The sequence below is a fragment of the Bombus vosnesenskii genome, unplaced genomic scaffold, assembly GCF_011952255.1.
Source record: "Bombus vosnesenskii isolate JDL3184/JDL3185 unplaced genomic scaffold, Bvos_JDL3184-5_v1.1 scf7180000013293, whole genome shotgun sequence".
NCBI lineage: Eukaryota > Metazoa > Arthropoda > Insecta > Hymenoptera > Apidae > Bombus > Bombus vosnesenskii.
In genome coordinates this window covers 2,361,159-2,376,459 of record NW_022882944.1, presented here as the reverse complement: position 1 = coordinate 2,376,459, position 15,301 = coordinate 2,361,159, and the positions used below count along the sequence as shown (strand labels likewise).

The 15,301-nt window shown below is 37.3% G+C and overlaps 1 protein-coding gene across 1 annotated transcript in view; it reads right to left on the bottom strand.

Annotated features, from left to right (window-relative positions):
* The window catches only part of LOC117232728 (Fanconi anemia group J protein homolog), an 88,060-nt gene extending 74,896 nt beyond the window's left edge, over positions 1 to 13,164 (bottom strand). Inside the window, exons 1-3 of the mRNA XM_033492321.1 lie at positions 12,815 to 13,164; positions 11,900 to 12,554; positions 11,696 to 11,807 (exon numbers count right to left, since the gene is read on the bottom strand). Of these exons, the coding sequence (XP_033348212.1) occupies positions 11,696 to 11,807; positions 11,900 to 12,554; positions 12,815 to 12,906 (859 nt within the window). The 5' untranslated portion in view covers positions 12,907 to 13,164. The remainder of the gene's footprint in view (positions 1 to 11,695; positions 11,808 to 11,899; positions 12,555 to 12,814) is intronic.
* Positions 13,165 to 15,301: the final 2,137 nt, after the last annotated feature.

The window sequence follows — 15,301 nt, the reverse complement described above, 5'->3', positions numbered from 1 at the left end:
GCATCGGCACCTCCGAGGCAACATCACACGTGGCTAGGCCCGCTCTCGAGGCCGCATGCCGCCACAACCACATTTCTCGGAAAACACATACAACCACTCCAGACCTCCGTTAGATAAAACATCCATCCCGTGACCGTGGCTACGTTCAGCGACCGATTGTCACCTCGAAACCAATCTCGCTTATTACAAATCTTAAGCAATTACAACTATAATAAAATCTAGGCTAAGGTACTAGAGGATGTTCCCAAAATTTCCAAGGAAAGGCTTCGGCTTTCCTTTCATCTCCGACATATATATATACATAAATCAGTATAATTTGAATGGTATTAATTCAAGTAAATAGATTTATATAATTATGCTTCAATCTAGATAAAAATCGATATTGATTTTGGGAAAAATAGAGCTGTATGCTATTAGCAATTTTGAAGAAAAAAAAACCTAAAATCCGTCGTTTTGACGGACTTGGCGGTTTTTCTGTTGAATTGTAGGCGACGAAGAAGACTGCGGATTCTAATACGAGTTTGTATTTTTATTAACATAATTAAAGAAATGGATCCTACTATGGAGATCTATTTGCCTATTCAATGTCATAACAATTACTTCAAATTGAATATTTTTAATATTTTTGCATGCTACGTGCATTCTGTACATTCTTGCAATTGTAAGTTTCCCATGAACGCATAAAAAGTGGCAGCCTAATGACCATGTATGTTCGGGATAATTAAGCTTAATTAATCAACATTCTGATTATTGAAAATTTTGAAACCTGTATCGATAGGAGATACGAATCATTCGAAGCTGGCAATTGGGAGAGAGCTGTACGAATACTTTCGTGACTCGTATTTGTGAAATTATATCGTATTTTCAAGCTGTAGTTTGTATTTACAAGACTCGAGCCAATTAATGGTTCATTAAATTAATATGATATTTTTAATATCCGAGATATTTCAAGATCTCGCACTAACAGTTAATTATAGATCATGGTTTTCGAGAATCATATGAGAATTCAATCTCAACGCCGTAATGATTGTTGGCTGTTAAAGCTTATAGAAAACTGAAGAAACAAGAAGCAAAGTTACGTACGAACCTCAAACATCACATGGCACGTGATGTTTGAAAATTAATGGGGATACGTACTGAAACAACACTACTTTGCATAAACACAGCATAGCCGAGGATAGAAATAATAAAGAGGAATAAGAGGTAGCCGGGAGCGACACGAATCTTCCCTTGGGACACGTCCACGAGGCTGGGTATCGGTGAATATCGGTAAACAGAATAACGATTAGCCGATGTATTATTTTTTCAGCGTAGTCGGGGCTTCGTATCGACTGGCTGTGAATAATTGGCCTCGTTAACCGCCGCCACGCAATCAATTACGTTCCCCGGCCCCGTAATCCCTGAACGCCGCGGTTTATTATTGCAAACTTGATAATTTCGAACGTACCTGCTTACCCCCGAGGAACCAATCATCCTCGTCGAATCGAAAAATCGATCGTCAAAATAACGTCAACGAGATTAAAAAAGGGAACGAAAAAAAAGAGAGAACTACCACGTAAGCTGTCGTGGTCATTGAATCATAATAAGATCACATCCAAATTGCTCGGCTGCAAATCAGATTGGTTAATGGCATAATGATGTGATATAACACGATGCAGCATATTATTCTAAATTACAGTAGCTCGCGAAAGTGCTTCAACACTCGTAGAAATTTTTTAGGAATATAATTACGTGTGTTATACGAAACGTTTTGAAATTACCATTTGACATTGGTCGAATTTGAAGCGAAATAAAAATGTATATGAAATCTGCAAAGCATCTATCGCAGATACATAGATCATGCAAGTATTTGAGCGAGGCAATCTTTGCCGCTAATTATATGTTTAAAATCACTGTTTTCGTCACCCACGTTTTCGCTCGTTCGTTCTCTCATTTCTGATGTTTCTTCTAGCTGAACTTAACATGTATTTGCAACGTTTTCTCTTTCTTTCGTTATTATTCCATCTCCACCGATCATATCTCGTTATTTGCAATGATTTTCATTATCCTGTACCAAGTTTCAGAACGATTACCACGCTACCTAGGACCGGCTCATCTGCCAAATCTCATCGAAACCAAAATAGAAAAAACTGAAAGAATCATGGAATACGAAGCAAGCGTGTTGCTACTAAAATATCAAACCTCCCAAAAAACTAGAGTTAACCACTTTGACTTGCAAACGGCTCATGCAGTACACATATGGTCGTGCTTCTCGATTCTTTCTGTCGAACTTCACAGACATTTAGCTTCCCCCTATGAGGAATAATCGCGTAGCGATCGCACGAGCCCCCAACGAGAAAAATCGGCTCTAACGTTTCGGCGATTCGCGAAAAAGGAGGAACAAGCTCTACCTTGCGCGTATGCCAAAGCAGGACAAAGAGCGGTACGCCGGCTGAAAGCTGAAAAGAGAGGGAAATAAAGGGAAGAACGGTAGTTGAGGAATGGTGCAGGGCTACCCGCAGAGCACGCTACTTGCTGTGGCAGCTTCACGAACGAAAGACAAAGGAGGGCCCACGCTTTCATCCATGCCGACATTAAGGTACCTACCGTATACGCTCTTTTGGGACACAATAAGGTCCGCATGCGGGTCCAACGGATCTCACGTCTTCTACGTACGCATACAGCTTTCTTCACAATGAGAATCTGTCTCTCTTACTCCCCTTCTGAATCTCCCTTCCCTTCCCTCCTCTCCTCCAGGGTTCTCCACTGTTCTTGTCACTCTATCTCTCGATCTCTGTTCCGTTTGTTGCCCTCCTTTCGCTCCCTTTCGATTTTCTCTACGCTTTTGTGTCTTCCTTTGCTCGCTTTCGCCGACATTCTCTCCCTCTTTCGCCTCCCTCCGCGATTCTGTCTCTTCTTCTCGCTGTTTCGCAGCGCCTTCCGAAAACCATCCTCCGCGTGCTTCGTTTTAGTGCACTCGCGCGATGGTACAATTGGTTATTGATACAATTAAGAGAAACTTGCGAGGCGTTTTATTTTGTTGCTTTTTCTCGTTAGGAAAATTGGATGTCAGGATGTAGAGGTTCGAGTCGATACGTATTTATAAATCTGGGTTTTGTCTCATAGTTTCTCTTCACAGGGCTCGAACATTAATCGTAATGTACATGTAACCATTTGTTATCTTGCACTTGAGAGGTATTCGATCTTTACATGCTGTTTTAGAATAATCGCGAGTGGCGAGTAAAATCATGAATAAAATTTGCGATAGTGTTACGAGTGTTCGACAGCAACACGAGTGTCAACGTCAATGTGTACCGCGACAGAGTTTTGAGAAGATCGGAGAAGACTAGAAGAATTTAGATTAAGGTTTTTATCGATAATCCGCATTTAACAGAAAGGACAATGCATCATCCAGACGTATTCAAAAAATAAATATCCTCGTATGGTGTATTGTAAAGAATGATCGTACAGAATACTGAAAAAGAGAAAATACGCAAATAGGAAAAAAATCGATACGAATTAGAGACGATTTGGCTTTGAAGGAGGAATAAAGTGGGATTCGTTTTAAGATTGGGTATCATCTACCGGTGAGCCATTAAAATTTCACGAGCCACCAGTTGAAACCTGCAAAAATTCTACCTCCGCGCAGCCCTTTAAACCATTTTCTCCCTCCACTTTTTTTGAGAAAAATTCTCTCAGAAACGCGACTCCATCAAGAAACGCGATCCCGTGAAAAATGTTATGTAACTTGAAAACCAACCGGAGAAAAACATTTTCGCTGCCAGTAAAATATTCCATTTCAAAGGTAACAGATTTTAGTTTTAGCTACGTTTCAACGTCAACGTTTCTGTTAGACCCGCTTCCATTACCAACTCTTGTTCAAGATGTCTAAATTTTAATAGACAAAACCTCAAGGGAACAAATCCCTTTTCCTTTGCCAAGAACAGACCGCCGGCACTTGTTCTCCCTTTTTTTGGTCAACTTCAAATGTTCTGCCACGATCCTCCAAATTAAATATAATAATTAACCAACATGTAAAATTATGAAATCGCACAAAGTTTCGTTGGACGTTGGAAAATTGCCAACTTCTACTAAATCGTTTAAAAAGATAATTTAGAATTTAAGATAAGGAGATGTTAACATATGATCGAACAGATTGCTGGTTCTTCGTAGCTCGCGATAGAATCCTCTCAGTTCCATTCAATTCTTGAAATTGCCTATGTGTAACGTAGTAATCGAGCAAGATAGAAGATTACGATTTTACAATGTGCAAGTGAAATTCTACAAAATTTCTCGAGGGTTCACAAAATTCTACAGGAATTTGTAAACTTGCATGAAAATTCTACAAACTGTCATGAAGTACTACGAAGTTTCGTGACATTTCCCAAGGATTCGCGAAATTCTACGGAATTCAATAGAATTTACGTGAGATTCTAGAAACATTGTCAGCAATTCTATAAAATTTCGCAAAATTCAACAAATTGTACAAAGTTAGGCAAAATTCCACAAAATTTCCTCAAGTTTGTTGAATACCTGCTGAGCTTCGTCTTTCACAAAATTTCCTAAAACTTGTGAAACTTTCACAAAATGCTGTAAAACGTCAGAGAACTTTCGAAAATTCAACAAAATCTCTAAGATTCCTTAAGAAGCCACTGGCAACCCATGCCAAAAGATGCAAATAAGCTTGGAAATCAATTCAGACAGCGGTATAAACAGACGATTCGTGCAGCAGGAGCCGGATTGAGTGCGGTGAAGCGATTATGTTCGTTTCTGGGAACGATGCTCGACGATGGTACCACGGTTGGTACCTTTCGTCGCAACAAAAGCCCCGGGAGGACCCGGGCCGCGGGTTATTAATGTCAGAACGTCACAGAAGAGCGTACTCCGCGCGGTGGAGTTGCATGCTGAGGCGCAAAGACGATTCACGACGACGTCGGGGCCGACATTGCCCGGGACACAATATATAATTCCCCGTTCGCCGATAATTATTGCGACTCGGCAACTTTCATACAATGGCCCCTTCTCCGTGGGCCAGCCTATTCCGAAACTCTAGCTCGTACACGGAGAGTCGAGACGAACCTGCGCCTCGTAATAAAGTGACATTAGCCGGCATGCGATTCCGCGATAAACTTTCGAAATTTATACCCCCCACGACTTCTCACGATACACCCCTTTATCCCCTCGAAGGCAGAAACATCGTTTATTTGCTGTTTATACGGTAAGAGACAATTTCGACTTTGCAGATTCTTCGATAATGGCGAGGAACGCCGGGTTTTAGCGATGGCTGACTAATACCAGCTGAATTCACGAGATAATAAATCTTTGGTTTGACTGGAGTACGCTTGTTGTATGCGCTTGTGCGAGCTTGTTGTTTGGTCGAGTGCTTTTGCAGTTTGGTGGACGTAAGGTTTTTAACCCATCAATAGATTGGGTCGAGAGAGACTCGTTGTTAATTCTTTATTAACTCTGCCATTTAATCGAGAAAGTAGTCATTATTAGACTAGGATTTTTATGCAATTTTGTATTTCCTGTAACGTAGCCAAAGGACGCACCTTACACAGCGATTTATCGCGTAATTGTTCGTTCTAAACTTTCTGTCATTTTGTTACCAAGGGACTGGGAGAGCCAGTTGTTGCGTGTTACGTTCACGTATTTGAGATCAACGATTTTTCTCGTGTCCGTTGTTTTATATCGTAATACGGGATTCTGACAATTTGGGAAGATGGACTCATTTGTGGAATTACTGTTTTTTTTTCTTTCTTTTTTGTTGGAGAAGAACGACGATGCTACGTGGTCGACATCGAAATTTTTCGGTAGCTTCTAGACGTCACTGATTGATATTCAGATCGAGAGGCATAGCAACTGTCATATGCGGAATTTAGATTTTTGGTATTCGTCTACGTGCTCCATTTTGATAACTGTTTTGTTGCTTGCCATCGTTGAATAATATTTAAATCCGCAAGTGGTCTTAAAGACAATTCTTCTTTCATAAATTCTGGAGCAATTATTAAGAATACTATACGAATGTGTAACTATCGGAAATTTCTAATTTATGGAACCACATCTCACCGGACAACCAGACAAACCATGTTTCCGTTACGTTTGCTTAAATAATGATCAAAAGAACATAGCAGGATTAATTTAGTTCGAAATCGTATTGAGAAACAGTCAAGTTAATCTCTGTTACACCTTAAACATACAAAACTTGAGCAAACATATGTATAACTTCAATTTCCAATTAAAAAATTTCCTTCTTGTTTTAAGGAGCAATTTAAAAAAAAAGGATGGTTCCATCTTGTAATTTTCATTATTCTATATCAACAAGGTATTGTATTACATTCTTACAGAATGTCGTGCTTCTATAAGCTTCTGTATATTCATTATTTTTTTAGTGAAATCCATTCGTAATCGCGACTTGCTTCAAGACTATATTTCTAGCAACACTTGTCCCAAGAAAATTTTCAATGTTACGCAATCTCTGTCCTTTACTAAATGTCAGCACGATAACCGAAGAAACGAAAGAGAGAATGAATGATTCCTGTTTGACGCTAACGAAAAAATGAAGAGATAGTTCCCAGCATCGACGTTATTTATACTTAAACATCAGCGTGCGTGATTAGACACAGAGAAAAATATTCAAAATATTTCAACTGAGCCAGAAAGTAGGAATGTACTAAAAAATTTCATTCAAGTTTCGGGAAAACTGCACATTATATGCATTTCTTCATCCTTGTCCCGAATCCTCATTCAAATGTCGCACTGTGCGCAACCTCGATGGTCATCGTGGATCGTGTGTATCGATTAAACCAACGTCATAGGGAGAATTTTCCAGCAGTGGTTGGAGGAGCTAATGATTTATTTCCGCTCTCTGAGGGCACACGAGTCTACGGCGTTTCGGCGGCTAGCAGTACCACTCGACCTCCGTGCTGGAGCGTGACAGTGGCAGATTTAAAGGAGCAAGGGAATTATAACTGGAAAAAGGAGCATGTCGTGCCCGGGCCGAGTCGCAGGGACAGGCTGTCATGACTAACGCTAATCGAGGCACCGCAGTACACTCTTTCGTTCGCCTAATTACGAATGCGTACTACAAAGCGTATCGAGTGTCGCGCGACACGAGTGTTGAAATCAAAGTAGGCCGCCGGGGATCCGCACGCGCCTCTTTCGATCACGTTCGAGGGCACCAAACAGCCAATTTTTGCTCAATATGAAGTAGGAAAATATTCGAACGCTCGTTCCACATCTTTTTTACGAGTACGTTAAGTGTGTTATGGTTGCACAATTTTGAAATTTCGCTGGCACTGTTACGAGACCCGACTATCGTGATTATATTGGTAAAATGTGAAACACATGTGGCAGTATACATACACAGGAATTAGAAACACAAGGTGTATTTAATATCAATTATATATTTCACGGAGATGACAAAAATAATTAAACAATCTGTTATCTGTTATATTAATATAGTAGGAAAAGAGAAGAAATTGTGTGAGATTTTACACTGATTAATATTAAGCAATGATAACTTTGATCATCCTTATTCCTATCGAATCGTCGCACGTTTTTATATAGAAATTTTGTTCGTCGTTTTAATACCTACGATATAATCTATAAATATCTACCACATATTTCGTAACGCACTGTATAACGTATTTTCTCGAAGATTTCTCACAATTAATGTTAAATATCTGAAAAACGATCCATAATAGAGAAATTAATAAAAATTATTTAATTTAAAAATTACTGAAGAATAAAATCCTGCTATTATGTAATATATCTAATCTGTATTATCTTCCTATGTTACTATTATTATTTTTCAATCCAGAGATCAAAGATTCAGTCATTTTCTGATTGAAACGAGTACGTAACACCTTGCACGATTTTCCCCTAGCAACGCGACATAGCGTGGAAACGCGAGGGAAACTGCTGGCAACGATGATACGCTAGCATCAGAAAGGTACCAATTAATCCCAGGATTTCCTTCCTCCACGCTAGGACACATTCGATCCGCCAAGCGGAAAGGGGTTTCACGTGCTCGATAATTCCAGATTCACGAGGACGTTGTCACGAGAGAAGGAAGAGAAGGCGGAGGAGGAAACCCGGGGAGGTTCCATCCGTGATTTCGGAAGCGGAACGATGCGCTTCCTGACTTGTTCCAATTGCTCCTTCGACGTTTTCAATGGGAAAATACACAATGCACTGTGTTTCTCATCGTGGATGAACAAAATTTAAGCACTCGCGAAAATGCAGAAATTTGTCATCGACGATTAATGTGGCAGAGAAAGATAATCTTTTTGTTATATAAATTATATGAAATTTATACAAATTACGTATTCTTTCTTGCGTATTATTACGTACTCTAATCTTGCGTATTACAGACGACTAAAATACGAAATTTGTACCAAAGAAACGTGAAAAATATGTAACAAAATATATAACGCAAGAAGCGGGACAAAATTTCGTCCAAAAAATCAGCCAAATCCTGAATAACACATTTTTTTTAATACTGAAACTACGGACAATTAAGATGTGTAATGCAAGGAGAAAAATAAACTAAGACATTATTTATATATTTTATAAAAAATCGTTTAAGTCTCCAAAAATACAGAATGGTAGGAATCTATAAAATTACAAATCCATCACTTTGATCACTCTGATGACGCTAGTATTAAAGACTTGTTGCTTTAATCGCATTAGTATTTCAGTATTAAGATTCTCAATTACACGATTAATATTTTACTAATGAATATCTAATAAATCGTTCAGAGCTTATCAGAAGCTGCTACACAATTCGGCGATAGATATCACGAATAGAAGGAAGAAGAAGCGACGTTATAGTCTCCATTCGGTATCCAGTCGAATATTAAGATCACGAGCTATGATACGTAACCCCCTGAAGAGTTTGTGAATCATCGGGCCCGACTCTCGAACCTAACCCCACCCCCAAAGAATTTTCAGAGAGACAATGGCCCGTCTGCGTCGCGACTCTCCTGCCAGATAAGAAATGACGCGATTGTCGATAGAGAACGCTCATTTTTCCTCTCCTCGAACTGTAAGAAGCATCAGATAAAACGTTTACGAATCTCAGATTGTTCTCTTCGACGATCAATTTTAGATACAATTCTCGCGTCATATTTATTCCTTGGAAAAACACATGAAAGATAATTTTCATATTATGCACTATTAATTCTATGATTTACATTATTGCGAAATATTACACAACCATTGAAGAATCTCAATGTAAAGAAACGTTTCAGAGTCATCGTGTCACGATTTAATAGACTGTGAATATTTATGCGAATTCACATTTCTATAAATGCAAATAAGAAAATGGAATAGATACATTAATAATAATTCTTATACAATATAATTATACTATTATTGTGATACAAACGTAAAGTATAATGTATAAGATACACAATAAATTTGAAGTACGCAAAGTCGAATAATTAAATTTACACAGAATGTATATCTGTCCTGTACACTTTCGCACACTTAAACTTCCTACACACGCACGAACATCCTCAGTCCACGAATTACAGAAGAAACTTGGATCATTACTTTCCTCTATTGCCAAATTTTACGTTTATTACATCGAACAGCCAAAATTAGCTTCACGAAGTAACATGACACGAAACATTGGAAATTCCAAATGCTCGTAATTTTTCGTTCTTCGGTATACCTCTAATTTTAGCAACGCTGCCATTTCATGCCCCTAAATCAACCGCCAACGATAGTTTCCACAGTGGAGAAAACTACCGCGACAAAGTAAAGTAGCCGAGCAATTATGCAAATGCGAAATAATAACCGAATGGTAAAACGCAGACGCGAAACCACCCGGAAAGGACGCGTAGTCGTCCTTTCGCGAGCTGGTACCGGTAAGGACGAGGCGATTGCGACATCCAATCTCGATTCTAATTGTTTAGGAATTGCGCGAATCGCGACCAATTAGCGGCATGCACCGTGAAAACAAGCACGGAATCCGGCTAACGTAAGGGCTAACAGAAATGGTCGAATAATTTAAATTAATAGGACAGCCGGAGGACAAGCTGACAGCCGGTTCACCCCGACTTCCACCACGGAACTTCTTAAACGTTCTCCTTCTCGTGCTGCTAAAGTCCTTGATTACACGCTTCGTACTTTCCGCACGCCACATAAATTCCTGCTTCGAGCGATTTCGAGTGAGGTTTTAATTATATCTTGGCAACTCTTTATTTTATCGGAGATAACGACTGCTGTAGAAAATTGATACTTTCTTTTTTTATTTCCTGTATTGGAAATTCAACCTCTTAATACAAAAAGTCTTGTTTGATTTTTAAGTCTACGCTGGCGATTCTTTGTTTTATTCGGCGAGAAAATTGATTCTGTTGTTTCTCGTATTGGGAATTGAAAATTGGAGAGGAAAATTGAAACTGACAACGCACAAATTTTTCTTTCGTCTGTTCGATGCATCAAACTTGTTTAGGGTAAAAGACAACGACGAGAGATACGAAAAATGATAATAAAAAGATAATAATATAAATGAACATTATATAGATTTATAAAGATTAACGACTAAAATAAGTAAATTTTCAAACAAAGGTACACCGATTGTATCTATTGTCCATTTGGTTGCTAAAATTCGAATTTTCCTTTTTTTCACTTACGAATATTTAGTATGTATTAGAATGAGAAAATATCTGGATTCCTATTATTTCACTGCATTGACTTTCAATTCTAAAGAAAACTTGGTTTACTAGGATAGAAACTTAAATTATGGTCTAGAATCACCATATTTCGTATGGAAGAAAGTATGTACAATAATCAGAAAGCTTGAACTCTAGATTTCTAACTTTCTACATTCTAATTCATAAATAAAATCTTAATATTAAATAAATATATGTAAATGAATTTTGGAATGCAAGTATTTACTCACCACGTTTTTCCATGGAAGCCGTCCTTGCATCAGACATGTAAAAGCTACTACATGTTTATTCTAAATAGATGGTTAATTTTCCAATCATTTCTCGAGACCGTTCACGACAGTAACAAGTTCCCGAAAAGTTCGCGAACTCGAGCAGCGACGAGCCGGCCAATTTAAACGACGAAGACGTGGCGCGACGTGGAACATTTTGCATCTCCCGCGAGACAGAGCACGTCGTTTGTTGTACTGACGCGTTAAGAAATTGTCTGCGAGACTTCCTGAACTTTCGAGCGAAACTCGAGGAAACTTTAATAAAGTAAAGCAGACAGCTGTGTTCAAGTTTGGAATTTGTACAACACTCGAAAATCTGTCGCAATGAGGTGAAACGTTTTCGATCGAACGCAATTTCGATCTAATAACCGACTATCAGAAAGTTATTGCGAAAAGTAAATACGAAATACGAGTTATCGGTAAAATAGAACAAAGACATGACGCGAGAAGACAGGTTTAATTTACAAAACTGTTTTAATGACTTTGACATGCGGACTGAATTAGAGCGCAGATAACGTCAGAGTTTGCAAACAATATCAACACCGTGACCGTAAATAGAGTGGTTCCGTACTCGATACACGTAAGTTCATTTTTTCTATTGCCCGATAAGACATTGAAAATTTGTAATATGTTGATGTATATAATTTATATATAATAATGTAATAATGCAATATATATTATATTATTTAATATATATAATTATGTAATAATATAAAACTATTGTGTATATAATTTATAATTAATTAAAAAATTAATTAAACTCACCAACATGATGATCATGCCACGCCAGGACACCACAAAGAAGAGCCAAAGTTTTCCCACTTCCTGTTGGACTCTCTAGAAGGCAATTTTCCTGTTTTATACAACCTTGTATGAGCTGTAAAAATACAATTATTATTTACCATTAATAAATCATTTTACCAATATTCCATCTCTTCAATTAGATACTTAAATTATAAAAATTCTTACCTGATTCATTACAGCCACCTGACACGAGTAAGGCTTCACAGGAAGCTTTACTTTAATTCCAGATATCATTTGCTCGTGTTGTATACTCACTTGAGCCACAGTTTCTTCTTTTTGTTTATTGTTTGGTTCATCTTTAATTTTGGTTTGTTTAATGTGACTACCTTTGTGTTTCTTCTTTTCCTGCTTTTTTTTAAACCATGTTGGTTTTGAGTTGAAATCATCAGAAGAATTGGAATCACTGTGATCGTGCATGTTTCTTTTTTTTGGACTTGGGCCTTGTTGGTTCCAGTTAAACATGGAAGTCTTGGATTTCAAACTTGTGTTGTACGTAACTTCTTTAATATCTTCATCTGATTTTATACTGTCTGTAGATTTTTGAAATTTAGATAGTGTCTCTTCGTCATAACTTGTATCTTCATCTGATTTTATACTGTCTGTAGATTTTTGAAATTTAGATAGTGTCTCTTCGTCATAACTTGTATCTGTTATCGATGGGTTTGAAGAATCCTTTTCACTTTCTATTATCTCATTAGTTGGCACAATATCACTTTCATCAGAAGATATCTCGATATTATTTGGGCTTTCTGGACATAAACTTTTCACCTGGGATCTTTCGTACGTCGAATCATTTCTTTTCAGACGTAATCTACTCATTCTATGAACAAAAATATGCACAATAAGCTAGAATCAACAACGAATGATACTTAAACAAGTATCTTGAAATAAAAAAATGTATGATATTTTAGAAATGTCTGGCAACTTAAGAATTGTTTTAACAATTACTGCATCACTGTGAAGTCTTTTTAATGATATTCATAAAATGTCATACAAAATGAATGCAAAAATCTGAGGAAACAGAACAATAAGCTAATATAACCTAAAAAATCATATATTATCACGTGTACAGTTACATACTTTGTTTCTTCAAACCACTCTTCTAGTTTTAGTTTGGCTCCCGTGTAGATGATGAATACGATCACTGCACTAATCACATAAATCACAAGCATCGATTAAGACTAATTAAAGCGAAAAGAAACATCTGGTGATTATGACCACACGCCACACGTGTTTCCCGCGTCTTTATTTATCCTTCGAAACGCGATAGTTCATATTATACACATTGCGCGCGATATTTAAATTACATTTTAAAAGAAATTCATAAATACGGTTGCGTGTTACAACAAATGGAACTATGAAAGTATAAATCAAACGTGAAAAATATAACTCTGCAAGACTGATAGATGTCAAGTTTTTGAACAGTCACGTGACTGAAGTATCACGTGCACTATATTTGAATTTTGAATGTCTTTCGTGGAAAAAGGTAATCTTATAATTTATTTTCTAAAATACAATTAAATACAATTATACATCGTTACAAACATACTTTACAGAAAAAATTACCGGAAAATAATTATATTATGCTACGTATCATTTCATAGATATGCGATACGATAGAAGAAATATTCATTATTATATTTTCTTTCATTTCATATTATATTTTCATTCATTCAATCTTTCATTTTCATTTTTGAAATTCATATTATCTGATTAATTTTATAATTTCTACTACTTTGACCAATGTATGACTCATTTAGACATTATGCGCAGTATTTTTTCAAAAAAGCCAAATTTAACCTAGGAAGACGTTATGTGTCTTGCGATAATTCGCTTTCATAACATATAAAGGAATCCTGCCATCAGCGTCGACTAAATATACGGGACATTATTCCACACGAATCTCACCGCGGAAACATAATTTCTGAAGCGAACAGGATTAGACAGGTGAAACGCGTAGCCCCTCGGAGTCTTAATTCCGATGTTGTTCGGTGACCTTCATAAACAAGATACGTCTCTTCCTGACAGAAAGACGCGGGCAAGAAGGAGAGAAAGGTAAAAGGAATATAATTTCCACGTGTGATTTATGCCTCCTGGCTGGTCCAACGGATCAAACTTCTGATTTACGTGGCTGTTGTGTCCCGCAGTTTCGAAAGCGGTCCCCATCAAAGGGGGCCACGGAATTTAAAAGCCATCCGGCGCGTGTGCGACTTGAATAAGGAATCTTACTCTGTCCATGAGAAGAGAAGCATCTCAAGCTGACATGAATCCTTATCAAATTATCCGAAATTCCCACGCGCGACTGGATACACGACTTTCACGTGTACTTATGTACAGTGGCACACGGAAATATTTGAACATTTATAGCAACATGGGATTATTTTCGTTACCTATGCTTCAACGCTATAAAATTGAATCGTGAACGTTGCATAGAATAATCAAACTCGTTGTACACAGATTCGTGAAAGTATTCGAACATTAGGACTAAATATTACGGGTAAACCTTTCGTGAATATTATTGTGTGTCAAGTTTCCGCATTTCGAAATCACAAAATTAATTTAAGAAGTTACAAAATATTTAGTACAGGTACTCGTATATGTGTCTTAGAGATTATGCAAACATTTAAGCAGTCAATTATCCATTATATTAATAAATCTTAGTTTTTAGCGGGGCCGCATTTAACATTTATTATATGCTTAAGACGGATGTTCATGATGTATAGTAACTTTTTACTGAATATACATTTGCAATAAACGTAATGAAATTTCAGAAAGTTTCGTACAACACACATAGTATATCTGTAAAATTTTTTATGCTAAATTGTCTCGAATACTTTTACGAACCAGTGTACGTACGTCCGTACGGACATGAATTGAACGTGTACGCGTTCATGTTTCCATATCACAAACGTAGGACGTCTGAGAGAGACCGTGTCACGTATATGCAATGAAATTACTCAGACTGTAGAGAGCATTTTCAGCTCACGTACTTTTACTCGAATGATCCTCGCCGAGGAATCCTTGCGTTTTCACACGGTTATGATGTATATCTTAATGATAACACGCAGCATGGGCGGAATACGTTTCTCTCGTAACTCTCGATTTACTTCGCTGTCTCTGGTAGGTAGTCGAAAAATGTGTAGATGAAAAGCATATATCGCTGGTTCCTTGATCATTTCAAATCCAACTTTCCAATCGCTTACAGCATCCGTGGAACGAATTAGGTGAGCGAATGTAACAGAATCAGTGGTACACGAGATCTCGGTTACAATAGCTTCGAAGAATAGATCGAATGAAGTAGCTTCTCCAAAGATACTTTACAAAAAGTTAATAAATTGCCAATAAAATTAAAAAATTTGAATAATAAACAATGTATGTCCACATTTGTTATTTCATTACTTATTTTATACACCAATGACAATTTAATTTTTGAAACCAACGAATTAGAGCAAATTAGTTGATTTTATTATTATTCATACATAAAATGGAATAATAATTTATTCCTTTACTTAACAAATATATGTGATTACTGATTCACGTAGCATTTAGTATCATTCTAGTTTCTTC